Source organism: Protopterus annectens, chromosome 4.part0, assembly GCF_019279795.1.
Source record: "Protopterus annectens isolate FY-2018-M chromosome 4.part0, PAN1.0, whole genome shotgun sequence".
In the NCBI taxonomy this organism is placed as follows: domain Eukaryota; kingdom Metazoa; phylum Chordata; order Ceratodontiformes; family Protopteridae; genus Protopterus; species Protopterus annectens.
In genome coordinates this window covers 609,938,358-609,959,696 of record NC_056733.1, presented here as the reverse complement: position 1 = coordinate 609,959,696, position 21,339 = coordinate 609,938,358, and the positions used below count along the sequence as shown (strand labels likewise).

The following is a 21,339-nucleotide window of genomic DNA, read 5'->3' as shown; positions in this document are numbered from 1 at the left end:
ACGCTATAACACTTCTTCCCCTTGCCCGCTTTTACATGCGTCTCCTACAGTGGATGCTTTTCGCCCAATGGTCTTTTCAACGACTCCCTATGCATCACAAGATCATGATAACTCCAGCTTGCAAAAGGCATCTGTCCTGGTGGATTTTGTCCCCTCAAGTCCCATCAAGGCAGACCCTGCCTCCCTGATCGGGGGGGGGGTATTTTCAGGGCAGGATGGTCCATGGCACTTGGCAACCTTTCGAATGCCACCTGCATATAAATGTCCTGGAGATTAGAGCAGTGCTTTTAATGTTGCAAGCCCTCCACGACTCTCTTCCCCTGGGGACTATTGCAATCCAAATGGACAATATGTCCGTAGTGTGGTATATCAACAAGCAGGGCGGAACCAAGTCCTATCCCCTGTGTCGAGAGGCACTCAGACTTTGGCAGTGGGCAATCTCTTCTCAGCGGTTTCTGATAGCAACGCATATCCCTGGGAAGTCCAACATCATAGCGGACAGGTTGAGCAGAGCTATTCTCATGCCTCACGAGTGGTCTCTCAAACAATCTGTGACGGAAGAGATAGATCTTTTTGCTATGCCTCAAAACAGCAAATGCCCTGACTTCACCCTCTTCCCCCTCCCAGGCCATCCCCCCAGAGACGCTCTAGTCCAAGATTGGCCCCGGGGACTTCTCTATGCCTTTCCACCTTTTCTCTAATACCACACGTAATTCAGAAAGCAACCGCCTTGAGAGCTAAGATGATTCTCATTGCCCCTTATTGGCCTCGACAGATATGGTTTCCATTCCTGCATCGTTATCTTTTGGTACAGCCTTGGCATCTGGACCCGGTTTCAGATCTTCTGACCCACCAGTCGGGACAGCTGCACCAATCCATACCTTCTCTCAACCTCACTGCTTGGTTGCTCCACTTCCGTCCCTAGCCAGGCTTCCTATGATTTCTAATCCCGTCTGGGATATCATAGTAGCTTCCCTTAAATCTTCCACCAGAAGGCTTTACACTAGTAAATGGCAACGTTTCTCCTTCTGGGCAAAAGCTAGAAATATAGATCTCTTTACTGCTCCGATTCATTCGGTCTTGGACTTTCTAGCTGAAATTTTTCACTCGGGATCTTCTTCCTCCACAGTAAAAGTTCAGTTGGCAGCCATTTCAAATTTTCATATAGGCTTGTTGGACCGCAACATCATGTCCCATAAGCTTTGCAAGGCATTCCTTAGAGGTGTATTTTTACTTAAGCCTCCGATCAAAGACCCTCCACCACAGTGGGATCTAAATTTAGTCTTAACATCCTTGATTCTTCCCCCCTTTGAACCTGCGGCTTCCTGTTCATTGAAATTTCTTTCCTGGAAGACACTCTTCCTAGTCGCCATTACTTCTGCTAGGAGAGTATCTGAGCTTCATGCCCTCTGCATTCGTCCTCCCTACTTAATCTTCCACAAAGACAGAGTTTCTCTAAGGACTAATCCATCTTTCTTACCCAAGGTGGCGTTGCAGACAAACTTAAATCAATCTATTGATCTCCCAGTTTTTTTCCCAAATTATACTAATAGAGCGGAGCAAAAACTACATTATCTAGATGTTCATCGCCAGCTCCGATATTATTTGGACAGAACCAAACAAATCAGGAAATCTGATCAACTGTTTTTATTGTATGCAGAGAACAGGAAAGGCCTTCCGGTATCTAAGGTAATCCTATCTAGGTGGCTGTCTTCTGTGATTACATGTATTTATCAACTCAGAGGTAGAGAGTTGACTTCTAGGCCAAAAGCCCATTCAACTAGAGCACTAGCTACATCTACAGCTTTTCAAGCTAGACTACCAATAGGCACTATTTGTGCAGCAGCCACATGGGCCTCTCCTCATACCTTTGTTTCGCATTACAAATTGGACTTGGCCTCCAGAAACAGGGTGCATTTTGGTTCCACCTTTCTCAAGAGTCTGTTCCATTGAGCCACCCATGATGAAGGTGCTAGGGACGCGGTCCCATCCAGCAAGAATGAAGGCGAGATTGACAACTTAACATTGAGAAGTTATGTACCTACCATAACGTTCCATGTTAGTTGTCTTCTCTCGCCTTCTTTCTTGCGTCCCGCCCACCATCCTCCTAGCCTGGACAGACCGAGAAGATTGTTCCTCTTCCTTGAAGAGTCCTGATCTAGTATTTCCAGCCAAATAGCTTGTCCTAGTGTCACTAGATTAGATTGGTTTCTTTGGCGGGATTATTCCCTTTTTCCTCCTCCTCTCCAGTTGGAGGACTATATTGCATAATTTTTCTTTAGCTACCAAACGAGATCTGGGTAGTTATCGCCTAGCATCATGGGATATAGGGTTGCCTCGAGCCGGTAAAATTAGCTCTCCAGCTTTAGTAAGTGGCGAGTCTGCTCCGAACCCATCCAGCAAGAAAGAAGGCGAGAGAAGACAACTAACATGGAACGTTATGGTAGGTACATAACTTCTCATTATTCGCTATTCGTCTGTATACTTCATCAGAAATGCTTAAAAAACAACCTTCCATTACTAATTTTTATATACAAGTAAAATTCATGTCATTCAGTGAATAAACAGCATCAATAAAATACAGTAATCCAGTGAGCAGTAAAACTGAGCAGCCTCATGAGAAAATTTTAAGCCTATACTAACCAAATATTTGGATAACCAGTTTTCTATCTATTTAAAAACATTTTGTTTGTTATCATTGAGGCCAGGCAGACAAACCCACCTGCCATGCAAATTCCAAATTATCAACCCACAGATCTTCCTTGACTGTATCTAAAATGGCAAAAGTAAACTTATTATAGGCAAACAATGCACAGAATGTTTATATAAAGCGTTGTTTTCATTTTTAACCTGGACGGCATACAAATGTTCCTTAATTCACTTGCTCAGACTTTTTGTGGTCATGCCCACATAAAATGCTGGACAACCTGAGCATAAATCAATATAGACCACACCAGAAGCATTACAACTAAATCTACCTGGAACTCTGATGTTATAGTCAAGATGTTCTAGTGCTACATAGAGAGCTTCATATATACACCTACAGATCTTACAGCTCTAAACTTGTATGTACCATATGCTTTTTGGTTAGGGATGAAAGTAACTTAATATCATCACGTTCTAGCGACTGCTTTAAGGTTGCCATGTTTTTTTATATACAAATTAGGAATACCACCTAACACTTTAGCCAGGTCCTCATTTCCCATTATAACTTTCCAGTTGTTACAAATGTTTTTTATAGTAATATCCAGGCTTGTTTCCAAAGAAATAATTTTCTTTTATTCTTTTTGGTAGAACCATTTAAAAGTATACTCGAAAATGCATTTGATCTTTTGGTACAAATTTCAGCTACTAAACTTTTCAGTAAATCAACTGAGTAACCCCTTTCAAGAAACAAATTGATAATAAAATTGATTTCAAAGTCAATATAAAGACTCACCATTCATGAGGCTTTAATAAATTGACCACATGAAATGTTCTTTGTATGTATGGGATGACTGCATTTGTAATGCACATAACTATTAGGAAAAAGTGGCTTTATGATGTATTTGACTGACAAAATGGTGCATATTGCTATCCCAACTTAAATCAACATCCAAAAAAACAAACCCTATTCCCATGGTCACCAAGTACAAATTTAAAAAAAAAAATAGCGCCATTGTTCAAAACATTTATGAATTTTTTTAGATAAAAGCCATCATTTTTAACCACAAAAAATAAATGGTCAACAAACCAACAATAAAAATGTTACAATATTGTGGAAACTTAAAATCTCCATCTCCCACCAACCTAAAACTAGGTTGGCAAAAGAGGGGGCTACTGTAGCCCCCATCACTACACCTTTTAACTGTTTATAATATTTTTTGTTGAAAATAAAGCTTTTTTCTAGAAATATTTCTAAAAGAATCCTAAGTACCAATACTATGATCATCCATGGTCATGTACTAACTTAAAAAAAAAAAAAAAACTCCTGACATGCTCCACTCCTGCTGATTTTAGGAATACTAATGAACAGCAGCATCCAGTGTGAGCATAAAATAAACATCTTCCCGATATAAATATTCCAAATTAAATAATTTAATTTTGTTTAAATAATCCCACAAATCAGAAATGTATGATAATTGCTGAACCAGATGTTTAAGTATCTAATCAAAGTATAAAGAGATTCCCTCCGTACTACTACCAGACGCAGAGACTATGGGCCTGAAAGGGGGGTTTGTAATATTTTTGTGCAGTTTTGGAATACCAAATAGTACAGCAACTCTGAGATTTTCAGCATGTAAAAAATTATACAAGTCAACCTGAATGTCATTATTCATGGGAAGTTCATACAAACCATTATGTATGGAAGCATTGCTTTTCAAAGTAACCTGCCAAAAAACTTCTAAGTACTAGTCTTTGTTATTCAACATGCTTTCTATAGCAGAAATTTATTTATGGATTTCCATTATAACAACCCTTACCCCCTTATCAGCTTTCATAAATCTTAAATTCCTATTAGCTTTTAGTTCAGTAACCGCTTTTCTTTCAACATTTTATAAATTTAAAAAGAATAATTTTGTTTTTTTAAACATGTTGTAATATGTTTCTCACAGCAATGTCGGATTAAACACAGTCTATTTGAACACCTTTTGATCTGAACGTCTTTCATAATATACTTAACTTTCTCATGTAGTTTTAATTCCAACACTGTCTTTGTTACATCTGCTGTCCTACTTGGCAAAATAAATCCCAATTGCAACACCCTACGGTGAGCATCCGTAATAACAAAATCTGAAAAATTATATACAGTAATGATGGAACATTTCCGTCCCCAGCTTCTACCCCTGCTCTGAGTTGAATAACTGCTGCTCCTCATTCTCTTGTAGTATTTTGTAGGTTGGATTACCAGATTTAAAAAAATCATTATTTCTGTGCGGAGTTCCCAGGGGAAGCTCTGGGATATCACTGGTAGGAGCAAATTCAATAGCAGCATCAACAAGGTTTCCTTTAAAACCTCTCTGACATAATTTCCTGCCATGCTCTAGACTGGTTTAAAAGAAACAGTGTTTGTAATTAAAACACCTGCACTGTTACCAGGCATACTGGCATCATTAAAGAAAGAGTTGTAGACTTGCAGTATGAGCTTACCAGAATGAATCGAGAGTTGAAAAGCAGTTCACAAAGTTATTTGAGAGTATGGAAAAGGTGAAGAAACGGTAAGGGGAAACGGATGGATGGTGAGGGTGTAGATTGCTAAATGTACTTAAATAGATAAACTAGATGCTTATTTTCTCCCTCTGCAATCAAGCAAATTTAATGTAATATAATCCTTGTATCTATCCTCCCTATTTTAACAATAAAACTTCCCACCATGCCATTTGCTTGTTACCATGAATGGAGTCGCCTTTCAGTGATTTGTTCCTTGATTATTCCAGAACTTACCAAAGAGCGGTTGACCATTATCATATTTAATAATAGTAGGTGTGCCAAACATTGAGAAAGATTTCATGTGAGACAGAAATCGTTAATGTGATATTATAAGCTCAACAGAAAATCTGGGATTTCGTTTCTTAAGAATAGTGTTTATTGTTAACTGACCCTATAGAAATAAACAATAGTGTTTATTTCTATAGGTCAGTTAACAATAAACACTTGTGTTCATCCATGGTGCTGTGGTTAACTCTGTCGTGTGTGTTTGGAACAGTTTGTATTTTGTTGCATATTAGTTTTGAAACATAAGCAGTCATGTAGAACTTTCTATATTGTCATTCATAGTTAGGAGCCATATCCTTATCTCTAACCCCACGACTATAGAATTTGCATCATCGTCATCTAATACTTTTTCACACTTTAAGTTGAAGTGCGACATCTCTATATCAGAACTTAACATTGTTTTATCTGTGTAATTACTTATTGGCATATTTCTGTCCATTCAAATAGTTTGTAATTTTTCATTTCTGTAACGGCATCATTGTACTGAAATATGTATTGATCTTTGAGCTGTACTTTTCCATACATATTTAAGCTTCTTACTCTTTTGCATTATTTGATGAGGACATGCCTTAGCCTTTTGATCTGATGACGGTCTTTCTATGAAAAAAAAATTTGAATCCATAGAAATCGACTATAGGTTTGCCAGGTTCAGAGTACTCTCTGTTTAGTGTTTGTTCTGTTTAAGCCTAAGAAATGCCTTTGTTGTATTGCTATGTATTCTTGCTGTGCTTGCCAGTTGCAAGTCATTGCTGTAATTTTTCACATTTTTGATATCTTGGATGACCCATTGTAATTGGTAACTGAAAGCTTTCTTTCTTCAGACATCAGTCTTTTATGCCCCAATCCTGCCAGTAATGGTGATGTAATTCTTACCGATGATAGCCTGATCTTCAATCTTGTTTGCTGAAGATGTGTGCTTTATTTACTGCACATATGTGTGACACATTTTGGGATTAGATGTTTCTCTTTCTGTGGCACTGTTTTCATTCGTGGTTGTGCAAATTTTACTTAGTTTTAAAGGGTTACAGTAGATGAAGAATGGTGTGTTAAGTTTTCAATAATATTCATTTCCTTTCATTTCTTCTTGTACTTTCTTTCTGAAATGGGTTATAATTGTGTGTGTTTTGAGTTATCTGTACATCTGGATCTGTATCCAGCTTTATTTGAAGTGATCTTGCAAGGTCAAGTTTATTTTTTCATATTAAATGGTGGCTCAGTGTTTTTCTTGAAATGCACTTCTGTATACCTTGCATTTTTATTTCTTGGTCAGTGCCTGAGAAGTCACAATTTTAGCAGTGCACTTAATCTTGTGTAACTCACCCTTTTTCATATTTTTCCTGCATTTTTACTTTCTTTCCAGTGCTGCTAAGTCTTATCTGACTCCAACAGTAACCCTTGAACAGCCATTGTGTTCTCCAGAGTTTACTGTGCAAAACAGGGAATGGAAGTAGATTAACAGGTATTTCTTCCTTGTCTGGAGCACACACATCTACACACACATGTATACATAAGCCCACGCGCACACCGCTAAGGAAAGTTTAGTTTCACCAGGCCACCTGAGTGTACCTCAAGAAAAGTCTTACAGACATTTAATTATACATTTTTCTCCATCTGAAAATATTTCTATACATTTTCTTGTATATCTGAAAATGTATACCTGTTGTGTCATGGACTTACATCTGATAGTTTGCTTCTATCTATACGCATCTATATCCAGTAGTATTTTTAATCCTGTATATGCAGTTTACTGTAGCTCTATAATTAAACAAAACAATTGAAATGATGCTTCCCAAATGGCTGACTTTACTCAAAAATTACCAAATTAAATTAACACTAACATACTGGGCAAAAACTTGTAAGCTGTTAAAAATGTTTTTAGTATTTTTAATTGTGGTACAGTTGTATTACAGTGTTCTCTGTTAACTGGCATCCATGGGGATTGGTAGATGCCGGATAACTGTAGTATCTGGTTGCTTGACAGTTATTGTTAAAAATAGGCCTGACTAATACTGTACCCTCTACTGTTTGGTTTGACATGTTCTCAGGTTGGAGAGAAAGGGAATTTATTCCTATCTTTCTTTTTAAAACTCTAAATCTTAAGGTATGTTTCTGTGGGGGGCAGAAAGTGCAACACATAAAAATTGTACTGTATTTCTTTGATATTTTGTGCTGGTTGCTCAAGTTCCAGTTAACTGAGAGTTTACTGTATTTTTTCCTCTCCTCAGTCACTATAGCTAATTTGATTAGGTAGTTATATAATTGTTAAACTTGCAGCTTTTTCATTTTTGACGCAAGTAATGTTTAGTTACTGTCAAATATTACTAGACATATTTCACATTATTTTCTATTAGTTATTGGCTTTGTGACTTTTCACTATGCGACTCTGTCCTGTGTCCTCCACATAATATACTTTCGCCTACATTTTGTTGTTCTTCATTGGCTTTGCACTAATTATTTTTAAATCTGTTTTCGTAGTCTTTGTGTATAGTTCAATATTTCTGAATGTAGGCTTCTGAAAGAAGTGAAATAAGGAATTTATTATATTGTAACAGGCTCTTCTCATAATTTGCACATCAAATTAGTTTAATTCTTTGTACCTTTTTCACCACTTTACTGCTGTGATATATTTTGTTTGACAAGGTATGCCATTAAAAAAAATTCATTAAATATTAGCTAGACTCAAAAAGGAGATAAAATGACAAAGTTGCTGATGTGAAAGTCTGAAAATCTTCTATTGGCACATGAAGTATAGGATTGCCAACTTACAGCTAAAGTCAGTAGAGTGTTCAGATGTATTCTAAGAGGGACAGGCGACAGAGACAATGAGTTCACTCTTAAGTAGTGTGCATTGGTCATGCCTTCAGCCCAATTACTATGCGTACAGTTCTGGTGATTTTACAGCAAGGGGGAAAGTAACAGTGCTGGAAAGAAAATGAAGGGTAACCAGGGTAATTAAGGAGATGGAAGGACTAGGCTGCAGTGTGTGTGGAAAGAACTGCAGCTGCTCATACTCGAAGCAAAAAGGAGCCAGGGAGGTGGCATTACAGTATTTGCTCCCATAAGATCTTTAGAGGGGACTTTGTATTTGCTTAATTTTCTAAGAAAGATGTGAGGATGGAGAAGACATTGGTTTCACATAGAATAAATACATTTTAAGTTAAATTTAAGAAAGTTCTGCTTTACATAGAGACTTGTGGGTATGTGAAATTTGGTTGCGTTAATGAGCAGGAACTCTTGGCTTGACTTATGACTTCAAGCTAGCAGGAAGGGATAGAAAAAGCAGTTAGGGAAGCTACCCGCTGCTAGTTGTAACTGGCATACTAAATACATTTTTTATTTAGGCCAGCAATAACTATATTCAAATGTTTGTCTTTTCAGCTTTTCCCGGTTAGGGGTCGCCACAGCGGAACTCCGGTTCGCTAATGATTGGCAGTAGATTTTTATGGTGCCGAGTTGCCAGCCCGACGCCCAACCTTCAGCAAAGGCACGCCCATTCATGCATGTCTTTCAGAGGTCACTCGACTGCGAGGAGGACATGCAGACTCCACACAGAAGACACTCCAGCTGGGAATCGAACAGGAGAACCTCTTGCTGTGAGGCAACATCGCTACCGCTATACCACCTCAGCTTCCCAATAAATATATTCAAATGAAGAAGTTAATGAGAAGGTTACTGCTCATTCTAGCAGAAAATATGGTTCAGTATCTGAGCGAGAGCATCATTCTAGCAGAAAATACGGTTCAGAATCTGAGCAATCAGCTAGACCTGATAAAATCAATGCCCAGCTTCAGTAAATAATGTGGTAGATAGATAAATATCCTGATAGTTGTTGTTTGCAAATGTTTATAATTTATTTTTCGTCTTAATTTTAAAACCATGGATTGCATAATATGAAATTACTTAGTTTGTTATTAATATTTTGTTTAGTTAATGTATTTTAATGAATTAATTCTTTCTTAACAGGGTCGAGTTTCAGAACAAATTCTATTTGGGCACAGGATACAAATTTACACCGTTCTCTTTCAAGCTTCTGCATCTCAACTTTGACAAAGATGACATTGTGTAGCAGAGCTATATCAGAATTATATGCCAAGTCTTACAGCCTGCTTATAAAATGGGCATGTAGCACATAACTACAGCATTGTGCATCTTAACTTGATAGTTGGTGTGTGAAACTTGCACTAATATGCCTTATCTAAAACATCCAAATAGTTCTGTAATATAGTCTGTGTATTTTCACTGTATAAAGATGCTGTAGATTTTCATGTTAAAAACAGTGTTTAACTTTTTCTAGGAGACTTCACTGTAAATATTATGTAGTATTTTAATTTAAGTGATCTGAAATGTGAAATGTTTTGGGTGTGAATTAACTGTTAAGCAACAGCACTTCAGTCAAAAAAATTCAACTGGTGAAAGACTTGTGACCTGTTCCCTACCCCACTGTGTCCACCCTTGCAGGCATTCACACATACCTGTGTCCATGAAACTTTGATCTTTAGAGGCTTTTTTTCCTCCTGCTCATTTATTCATTCTCTAGTGCTTGTATTTTCTTCCAGTCTTGTGTCATGGATGAGTTGGAGCTTATCCAAGAATTCAGTGTGTGCAAGGCAGAGAAACTGGTTTTGGTTAGGCTGCCAGCCCACTGTAGGATGCATTCACACACTGCATGCATACCTTTATGCAATTTGGAGGATTGTTTTTTCACCCACTACATCATTGAGATGTGAGAGGAAACCAGGAGACATTGCAAATATTCAAGGGGATATAATGAGGACATCCAGGTTCCATATAAGATGCACCCCAGCCAAGAGCCAAACTGGTTAACCAGACTGTCTGAGGTAGCAGTGCACCTGCAGCACTTAAAGTATGTGTAAATTTGTAATTTATTCAGCAAACCACTGTATTTTCTATACACCAGTTATGTAATCCATATAGCTTTCAGTTTTTGTGTAGTTTACTGTAATGGGAAAATCGCACATTTCCCTTGAAAGATGCATTCCTTTTAACTTTGTGATTTATAGGTAGGGAAGTATAATGAAGAATTACTATTTGTGATGAAGAATTGTATGACACAGCCACTGAATTGCATGACAGTCTAATTCATACTTGCACAGCTGCTGCCATATCTCACAGTAACTCATTACATCAGGTGCTACTTTCCAGTTTAAGCTTGCAGATCAGCTTTTTCTTTGTGGCTAGATTGGAGCAGGTGAACTGAAGCACAAGTATCACAGTCCCATTGTAGTGGACTGGGCTGTAAAAGTGCTTTTGTACCAGAGTTATTTTTGCTGAGTAAGCTATCATAAAATGTTTTAAGTAAATTATTTTGAAATAAGTAATTTTGTCTGATATTATAGCAGTTTTGAAAAGGTGGCAAACATTTATTTTCATAACAAAGTCAAACTTTTTTTTTCAGAAGATCTGATGCAAATTCCTCAATATGAAAAATTGTGTGTGTAAAGAATAGAATATAGAAAGTGCGCATTGTATTTGCCAAGAGTAACATAATTTGATCATAACTGTTTTCATGTTTGAATGCATTTGTTAATAATGAGTTCATTTTATAACATGATTTTGTTTGCAGAATGCTTTATCTGTCATGGATCTTTATTAGTTCTGTGTACGACTAAGACTTGGTTAACATTTTGATTGTTCATGATTACAACAAAAGATAAAAAAAAAATCTAAAACATAACGCAAAATACATTTTTAGGAAAGAAATGCATTTTGAGTTTTGATTTAGATGTGGAATATTTGTAAAGCTGTTCTGGTGCCTTGATCTCTGATACTTTATGGTGGTGTTGGTCTGGTTCTTCTGTCTGCTGAACCAAAATGGTGGTTTTACAAGCAGTCATGAAAGCAGAGTACTTGATTACATTTTACATTCAAATAACATAAAACAAAAAAAATCTTATTTTGAGACCCCCTTAATCTGCAGGTCCTGTATTTAGAGCATCTCTTCAGCAGATGAAGATCTTCATCCTGGGCAGTTTTCTAGACATGTTTGCCATTGGAGGAGGACATTCTTTGGATTAATGCATTTTAATGAATTTTTTTTAACAGTCCAGTTTCAGAACAAATTTTGCATGGGCACAGGATATAAATTTACACCATTCTCTTTCAAGCTTCTGCATCTCAACTTTGACAAAGGTGACGTTCCGTAGTAGAGCTTTCTTTAGTGTGCTGTGTTCTTGCCATACCTCTCAACTGTACAGATTGTCACAGAATGTCCAGATTTTTGTCTCATATTTTTGGTCTGTTTCTCATAAAATTGTGGTTTTCTGGCAAGTCATTGGCAAATCATTGAGGACTGAAGTCAGAAAAATAATGGCAGACATTTGAGTTATTGACTGCTTACCCTTCATAAAATTCATACTAATTCAAAACATGTTATTCTATCAAATTTCTAAGTTTGTAAGAGCAGCATTTAAAAAGTGTCACTATTTTTTGGGCCTTTGTCCCCCCATTACTTATGTCTTTGTCCAGATTTCTTGCTCTTAGAGTTTGAGAGGTATGGTTCTTGCCAACAATTTCCTGATATTTATGAGGTCAGAAAACCCTTTTTTTATTTTTTACTTTTAACTTTAAATCAAGTAGCTTATGCTTAAGCTTTATTTTGATAACTGAAAATGCCTTTACTTGAAATTCAGTCTTCATTATTTAAAAAAAAAAAGGTTTTGTGTTTTGTCAAATGGCTGAACATAGCAGACTTGTGTGTTTGTACTGTTTAGGCCATGAGCAAAAGTATAGACTTTGGAATTTCTGGTGTGGTGCTGGACTGAAAATAAAGGAATCGCAGCCCTTCCAACGGGTGTGCCTAGGTTAGCCCTTTAATACCGGCATTCAACACTAAAAATGACTTGCTTGTATGTATGAAGTCTATCCAGTCTGTAAACATTAAAAGGTAAAATAAAAAAAATAGAAATAGGACAATTAAATCAAATGTAGGGGCCACACCATCCTCAAATCCCTGTCCGAGCAAGTAAAGCCAAGGGATACATTCAATGGCAATAGCACACTACGGACTGGATGACATAATGAAAATTGAAAAATAAATGTTTTCAAAATTGCTTGATTTGTCTGGGACAATGAAAAAGTATGTAAAATTTAAAGACAAGCATTTGGAAATAGAAAACACCTTGATTAAGCATTCAGATGATTTAATGATGATTTACAGGTCAGGCAGTGAGCTGTGGGAAAGAATAACCTAAGATGGAATGAAAACTTAATAGAGCTGAAGGACAGAACAAGATGAGAAAACATTAGATTTGTCAATATTGTAGACATGGCTGAGGCTAATAACTCTGCTCACTCAATTAATTAACCTGGTCTGCAAGTATACAGATATCTCTTTGGATTAGATCCTGCCGGGTCAAGCAGATGGGGTCTTTCAGCAGCCAAGAGGAGCACAGAGAACTCCCAGACAGATTGTGGTTAAAATTCTGAGTTATGCCTGAAAGAGAGGATTCTCTCCAAGCTTTTGAGGAATGGACTTGTGGTCATAGTGGAAGACAGGAGGGGGTTTATAGAAAATGATTATTTAGTAGACACCAAGATAAACAGGAACACATTTATCTTGGTAATGCTATTGTGTAGACAGATATGGGTATGTTTCAGGTTGATGTAATCAGGTGTCCTCAAACTTTATTTCCCAACTGGTCTTAAAACTTTTTTAGACTCTAAGCAAACCGTGGATGAAATTCAGAAATACTTGGAGGGGGAGGTCAAACGAGTCAGAGTGGCCAGGAACAAGCTTGTCAGCCTGAGTGATTATGCTCAGTATAAGAATGCGCAGAAAAGTTTCCCAGTGAAATTGTTTCCATTGTTTAAAAAAAAAAAAAAAAAAGATGAAAATTGTGATTGGCAAAAAGAGATCTCTTTGGCAATGAAAAGACTGAGGCTCACTGAAAGATCAATTTTTTAAATATCTTTATTATTTTCTGCTTTAGACTGTGACATACGTACACTTACTATTGTTTGTTATACTATAGTTTTCTGTTAATGTGACTTTTTTTTTTCGTATAGGGCATATATATATATATTTTGCTTATCAGTTGTCATTCACTCCAACATTACATAATTTGTTCATTTCATACCTTCCCCTTAAGCTCACTCCTTCCCCAGAACATGAATGAACATCAAGGTAATGAAAGACCATGGTGAAGGACAACCAGACTTTGGTCTAACACTGACTTAAACACACAAGTCATTGCTATGCAGTTAGCTAGGTAGTTCATAATTGAGTGACACATTATTTACTAGCAGCATGTGGCTGACTTCCTTTTTTGTTCTTGAACTCATTTGAAATTGATGACCTAATAGGTAGAGCTGTAAAGACCCAATCTTTATGATATAGTATGGGGTAACCTGCATCACTAATTTCTGTGACAAACGTGGGTGAATAAAGTTAGTATAACAAACCAATTCAAGGATACAGATGGTCAGTGCCAGCATCCACCTTTCTTCCACATTTCTTCTGAGACTTGAATGTGTAAGCACTCTGCTATACAAGGATTAACAGTATTCAGCGAGCTGGGGCGGAGTATGACTGATGTGCTGGAGATTGGTTGGTGATTTATGTCAGGCTTACTTTGCCATACCCAGCCGCTATGGCAGTTAATTTTGTGTACAGCTAAAGGAGGTGGTGTTATCCAGTATAAGGTATCGCTGATGAGAAAGCTTTCAAAAGTGATTGGGGAAAAATGTGAACCTCCTCTGAGGTCATAAGTCTGTTACTGGGCTTCCAGACATTTTTGGAGTAGCTGGGATGTGTAATAGCAAAACAGTATTTGCTAATCTTGATGTTCAGAATGAAAACTGAGAAAATGGGAGCAGCTGAAAACCACTGACTGACATCATGGCCATTTAAATCACATTGGAGAGGGACTGCAGTGGTTCCTAAGATGTAATAAAGATAAGATAGATGCATATCGTATGTAGAGAGGGTCAACAGTTGAATTGTAGATCTTCTGTAGCTAGTCATCCATTTTGTATTGCACCTTTTTTTCTTTCAGGAAAGTAAGAGGTGCCAAGTGATAAGCATTTGCTTAATTGATGCAAGAAGGGCATGGGTTCAACATTGGGGGTGGGGAACTTCAGGATTGATATCTAACAGGAAAATTGAACTACAAAAATATATATATATATATATATATATATTTACTCTCTGATAAATAATGGAAGATTTTGCTAAAGCCTGTATTGTTATGATGAGTTTGTGTCATGTACAGGTTTCACTGCATATTTTTAAATTAATTTGATTTTTGTTAAATGTTTAGAGTTACATTTTTAGGGGAGAAGAAAGAGTTTGTATATAGTCACAAGCTGCCTGTAAGGTTAAATGTAAATGGTGTATCTGGGTTCATTCTATAATGCATATAATTCTAGCCTGGAGCATGTCATTGCCTGAAGTTTCAAAATGGAAATATTATACTAATGGTATGTGATGTCAATTAGATTCTCTAAATGGGATGTCGGTGGCCTTGCAGAACAACATCAGTAGGAAAAGTGCATGTTATGCAAGTTATGTTGCAAGAGACCCCCTAAATAAGGAAGAGCATAGTCATCTTACTACTCAGGGTTTGAGAGAGGGATTTTCCTCTGAATTTAAAGGGGCTAGGAAAAGTTAAGGTAATTGTTTTTTTTAACAGATAGTGATGCTCTACTTGCTTTTGAAAAAGGAAAAGAGGATCATTGAGGCAAATATGGGATGGTGAGAGGATATTGGATGGGACAAAGTTACACTAGTGGAAGTGTATGTATATAGATATATCCTGCCAAAAGTAAGCAAATTTGAGCTTAAAAAATTCTGAGTAATTTGTTTACCAGAAGGGGACTTTAGTTTAGCTTGGCATAGAAATGATGAGAGTATTGGCCCTAGAACTATGGTGATGTCTCCAGAAGGCAAATACCTGTGCCTGAATGAAAATCTTTGGATTGGTAGATGTGCAGCATACCTCTGAACTGTCAATATGGATGGCACAGTGGTGCAGAGGTTAGCATTGTTGCCTCACAGCAAGAGGTTTTCTGGTTCGATTCTTGGCTGGGATGCCATCAGTGTGGAGTCTGCATGTCCTCGATGTATTCATGTGGGTTTCCTCCCACATTCCAAAGACCTGCATCTGGAGTGTTTCTACCCGAACCTCAGCTGAAAATGGGCTCTGTCCCAGATGGGCTTTCCTGGTAAACAAATGTTAAATAAATAAAATTTTTGCAGCATATCCAGATTTTTGCCTCATTTTTAGTCTGTTCTGTTTTGAGGCTTTGACCCCTATTATTTTGGGTTTGTCTAGATTTTATTGTGCTAAGAAGTTGAGAGCTGTGATATGCAGCTGAATCAATGGCAGACATAGGGAATCTACTTATTCTAGTCAATACAATTATGGTCTAAATTCAATAGCAGTTATCAGACACGGGAGCACAAGTAGTTGGTTCGGCAATTTATACTCCTCCAATAATGTTGAATAATGCTTCTGTTCTGTTGGAGGTGAAGGTTCTTCAAAACTCTAATCTGAGACACTGGCATTTCTCAACATATTAGTTAAGGAGGAGAGAAATACAGGCAGGTGACTTTAAACCTAATACCAGCTCTTGTAAGCAGGATAGATATCCCAATTGATGATGTAGACACAGAATGACAGAATAAAGTCACAACTAAATGAAATGTTTGTAGCCTGTGAAAGGCAGTGTTGGTCAGGTAACTCTAGGCAGTACCTGGAAAACTTAAAAAGATTAAAATATCTCCAGGGTGAAGCAACGGATCTAAAAAAAAAAAAGAACAAAGAGTTAACTGCACTGGGAAACAGGATACAGGAATGCCTAGGAAAAGCCAAGAGTAATTTATGTTGAGCCTTGAATTGCGTAAACTTGCGGAATGTTTTGGAGATCCAACAGCACTTAGACAAATGGGCACTGAGCAAAAATCTCTTGGGACAGGTGGACTTCCAGTGTGAAGGTATGGATAGTGATACCAAATTCCAAGGACTTGCTTTTTTAAATGCTATTTAATAAAATAATGAGAAAGAAAGTGCCTAGCTCTTGGAAAATGTCAGTCATAATAATTCCAAAAGAGGAAAAGTCCCCAGTGACCTGGTGTCTCACTGGCCCACATCAATCCTTAACCTCTGTTGCAATGTGTTTGTTAATTCTGGCAAGTAGATTAGTGGGAGATCTTACAAAACTGATTAATGCAGACCAACTTGGATTTTTTGTAGGAAGGCAAACCTTTGATATCACTAAAACAACTCCTAATTCAACACAAATATGAAAGGGGGATGCCACTTCTTACAGTGAGTTTAGTTGCTGAAAAAGCCTTTGACCAGTGCACTGAACTTTTAGTATGGGATGATATAGTTTGGGTTGCCTAGTAGCTTCATGTAATACACTGAGATATATATGGATGTCTGCTTTTATAAAAAAATAAGGAGAGTGCTGATGGAGCTAACTGAGAGGGGAGCTAGGCAAGGTTGACTTCTCTCACCACTTTTAGTTGCCATGTATTTAGAACCTCTGGCACAAAAGATAAGACAGGAATGTATACAAGACATCTTGTGGAATAATGGCCAGGAGAAGATTGCCTGATGTGCAGATGATATCATATTTTTTATATTTAACTACCTGACAGAGATCTTTCAAAAATCCCTAAATACTAAGACGTTTTCCAAGGATTTCAGGATACCAAGGTTAATGAGGTTAAAATCAAGTCAGCTATGCATCTTTCTCTGACCTGGTGAAACTTTACATGTTTCTGTGGGATCACTTTAGAATGAAATGCGTGCAAGTTTGCATAAACAAAATGCACAATAGGAACCAACGAAACTTGGGGGGGGGTGGAATAATAAACATGCTTACAATGGAGGACTTTAACTTTGGACTTTGATAAAGTACATTCCAGCATGAGTGTTTGAAGTCCTACAGATTCTGTAGCCCAGGCCTTTATCTGTGAACCAGGAAAAAGACATTGGGACTCCTTACAGGAGTTAAGGAAATTATTTGGGAGGAGGAGGACTCTCAGGTCAGTTGGGACAGAATTATGCGGTCATACAAGCAAGGGTGCTGGCTGTTCCAAATTTGCAAGATTAATCTAGGGCTATACAACTATAATTAGCTTATTTAATTCTGCCTACAAATTATAACTCACAATGGAAAAGCATAATGTTACTTACAGAGGTGAAAATCAATATGTGTAGAAGTTAAATATTTGGGCACAAACCCATGGTCTGGGACTTGACAATATCTGTTTAAAGGATATATATATATATATATATATATATATATATATATATATATATATATATATATATATATATATACACAGAGAGAGAGAGAGAGAGATCTTTTAGATAGTAGTTAAAACATGGGCTAATTCCAAGAAGTACTTAGCATGGAAAATTCTATCTGTGTTCTGTAAAGCTCCAAAGAGTGAGTAAAAGGACTGGAAAAGGTTGCTCAGAATAGCTTTTTGGAGGTTGGGGACAACAATTTACTGGGTGCAGCTTAAAAAGGACAGAGTTTAAAGGAATATAAAGAAATAAAGGAGAGTGTCTTTTTTTTTGTAAAAAAAAAAAAAAAAAAAAGGTTTATAAACTGTACAACATATGGAAGTGCAACCGCATTAGAACAGCCATCAACTTTATCCCATCAAGTCACATTCAAATATGGGGCATCCATTTTGCTACAGTCTTTTCTACGAGACTCAAATTCTGTGTACAAAATTCTAGGTTTTGTATTTCATGCTAATTTTACATCACCCATAGGACAAGCCAGTTGTTTCCATTTTTCTAGTAACTGGATTTTAGTAGCCAACGCTATTTAATTCATTCACTCCAATGCAGCGTAGAAAAATTAGCACTGTAACTTCCAATGGGTGGAGCCTCAGCCTTTTGACAGAATCAAATTATATCCTCACATTTCAAACAAATATTCATATCTCTGGAACCATAGGGGTTAGGAAAGGAGTATTAATGGCAAACTCCTCAGCACAAACTATTTTTATAGTGGTAGTACTCTTTAGGTTCTAGGTCTTAAAATGAAATGCACAAGTCCCAGTAAACACAGTGACTATTATGTTTGTAATGTTTTGCGAACAACTTGTATCTCAGCAGCCACTCAAATTAAACACATACTGTGTCAGCAGCATTTTATTCATCTAGATGAGAGCTTTCTTATGAGACTAAGGAGTTCTGTCTGTGTTACTTGGTTATTGAAATATTTAGAAAAATGTGAACATTACATATTTATAAATTAATATCATAAAATCAACAGTTAGCATTTCTTTACCTGCATTAGACAGAGGTCGGATATTAATGCAGTTGAGTTTGCCATTGTGTAAGCTTTAAGATTACAACCTAAAATATTGTACATAACATGGTTTTGGAATTATTGATGCAAATATGAACAAGCAATAGATAACTGCAGATGCACCCGGAGGCATCATCTGGATGTAATTAGTTATGGTCTAGCAAAATATCATTTGATTTCTGTTTAACATATTTGCATTAGTCATTGGAGAGATCTAGTCTTAAACCTAAGGACTATATGAAATACATGAGTATACATCATCACTTGATCTTAGAGAAAATAATTGAGAGAGAGAGGGAAGGATGCCAAAGCTAATAGAAAGGTTAGTGAAAGCCAGTACTCCAGAATCGAGGACTAGAAATTAAGTAGACTTTATCAAGCTCTTCAACAGAACTACAAAGGATAAAAAAAAGTTATCCTTGAGGAGCAGGAGGCCGTAGGTAAACAGCTTTTGAAGAGGCAGTGGCTTGAAGTTTGTGGAGCACTGGAAATCATGACCAAGCCAATAAAATTTAGGGTCTTTGCTTGGACGTGCTTGCACAAGTTTTACCACATGCCAGAAAGGTTAAACAAAATGTTTTCAGGAGTATCTTGCAACAGTTGGAGATGAGCAGCAGATGAAATAGAGGACCGGGACCATATTTTTGATTATGTCCACTTCTGCAACCTGTAAAGAAATTTTTAAATAACTTTTTGCAAAAATTGTTAGGATGCTATTTTATTAGGATGGTCCCTTTATTTAGAATAAATACTAAATGTTAAAGCACTTGTGGGATTATTTGTTAGCTTTTAAAAATCCATCACAAGGAAATGGAAATTGACAAAAATGCCTAGACTAGGCACAATTTTGAATATATAATGCACAACTTGAAACAACTGGAATGTGTCACAGGTACTGGGACATTGAATAACACAGGCATAAATAGAGTTTATGGGTGTGCAACCTGTAACTGTTAGCAGTTTGGATTTAACTTTTTAATACCATGGACTTGGGGGATCGTGGGACTATAAGTAAAATCGCCAGCATCCTCTCTTTGGGATGCATTTGGCAAAAGGTGTGAATATTTGTCATTGTTTTATTCTGGGTTCAAGTTAAGACCCTTTACAAAATGTTACAAATAACACATATAAGTCATGCTTATCTTTAAGAGATGCAGTAAATGATTTTCATTCAGTTAAATTAAGCAGCTCCCTGGCAAAAATTATGACTTCTGCTTACTTTGCAAGAACTTAAATGTGACCATCATGGCCTGTCTGTTATCCCTGGGGGACCCTGAGTGAAATACAGAGGAGCATCACTTTTGCTCTGTTTGCCTTCCAATGAAAGGCAACACAAATGTCATCTAGAGTTCTCCAGAGATAAGTTACCTTCTTTCAACATTAGAAAATCCAGTTCTGCTGTGCTTTACCTATTATCACTGCGGTGGTGGTGCTGCCGGTAGCGTTGTCGCCTCACAGTTAGAAGTTGCCTGTTTGATTCTCAGAGTGTCTTCTGTGTGCGAAATGCGTGAGTGGGCATTCCTTTGTTAAAGGTTGTGCATTAGGCCCGGCAAGCCAGCACTTAAGAAAATCTACTGCCAATCATTAGCGGACCAGAGTTCCGCTGTGGCTACCCCTAACTGGGAAAAGCAGAAAGACACAACAACAACAACATCACTGTACTGTTCTACTGTGACCATTTAGGGAGATTTTCTGAAAGTGTCCAACTTCCCCAGATTAGGTCCATGGCCTGTAGTCTCCATCCCAGAAAGAGCATTTCATACATGGACATTTTGACTCTCCACCTGGTTTTCAGCATTCAAGGCAACTCTGTATCATCTTCAAGAAGGGGAACCCAACAGTAAACTACCATGTGGAATTACCCACCTTCTGTTTCATTTGTTTTGGTTAGATTTTACTAGCTTTCTTTTCTCTGTGAAGATATGTATACAGGTGATTACTCCCATACAAACTCAGCATTGGTATGTGGTCTGTTCAATTTTTCTCCCTGTCTGAATACTGCTGGTTCTTCATTGGTGTACCAAAAATTTACTACTGCATAGTAAGCTTGTGCTTATTAGGGTGACTTCTTTCTAGAATATCTGCTGTTAGCATACCAGTGTAACAATTTGATGCAATGTTCGGAGCTTTCCAAAATACAAAATAAATAAATGATGCCTAACCTTTGCAACTTATATGACTTTTTCTAATGTTTGTTATAGATGTAGGTCAGGTGGAAGACTTTCTCAGGAGCAGCAACAAAAGCCAACAACTCCGCAGGTAAATCTCTTTTCTCCTGTTATACTTCTAAAACTTGGAACAACCTTCCATCTACTATAACCAATAGTAACTCTCTGACACAGTTTAAAACCCTACTAAAACAACAGTTATATGACACATGGCTTTGCCCTTGTAACCAACCTGGCTAACCCCACTGTTAGCATTCGTAAACTTTGACTACCTTTCAGCTTATCTACCTAAACTCTACTAGCTTAGTGCCATCTATGCACAATTCATCTCTTTGAACTGTACAGAATCATGCTTGTCAAAATTACCCACCTCTAGACATCAGTATGTTCCCAGCAT

The 21,339-nt window shown here is 37.2% G+C and overlaps 1 protein-coding gene across 1 annotated transcript in view; it reads left to right on the top strand.

Moving 5' to 3' along the window:
* The window catches only part of ATP6V0A2 (ATPase H+ transporting V0 subunit a2), an 834,711-nt gene extending 823,648 nt beyond the window's left edge, over nucleotides 1-11,063 (top strand). The window contains exon 20 of the mRNA XM_044068544.1: nucleotides 9,439-11,063. Within this exon, the coding sequence (XP_043924479.1) occupies nucleotides 9,439-9,541 (103 nt within the window). The 3' untranslated portion in view covers nucleotides 9,542-11,063. The remainder of the gene's footprint in view (nucleotides 1-9,438) is intronic.
* Nucleotides 11,064-21,339: the final 10,276 nt, after the last annotated feature.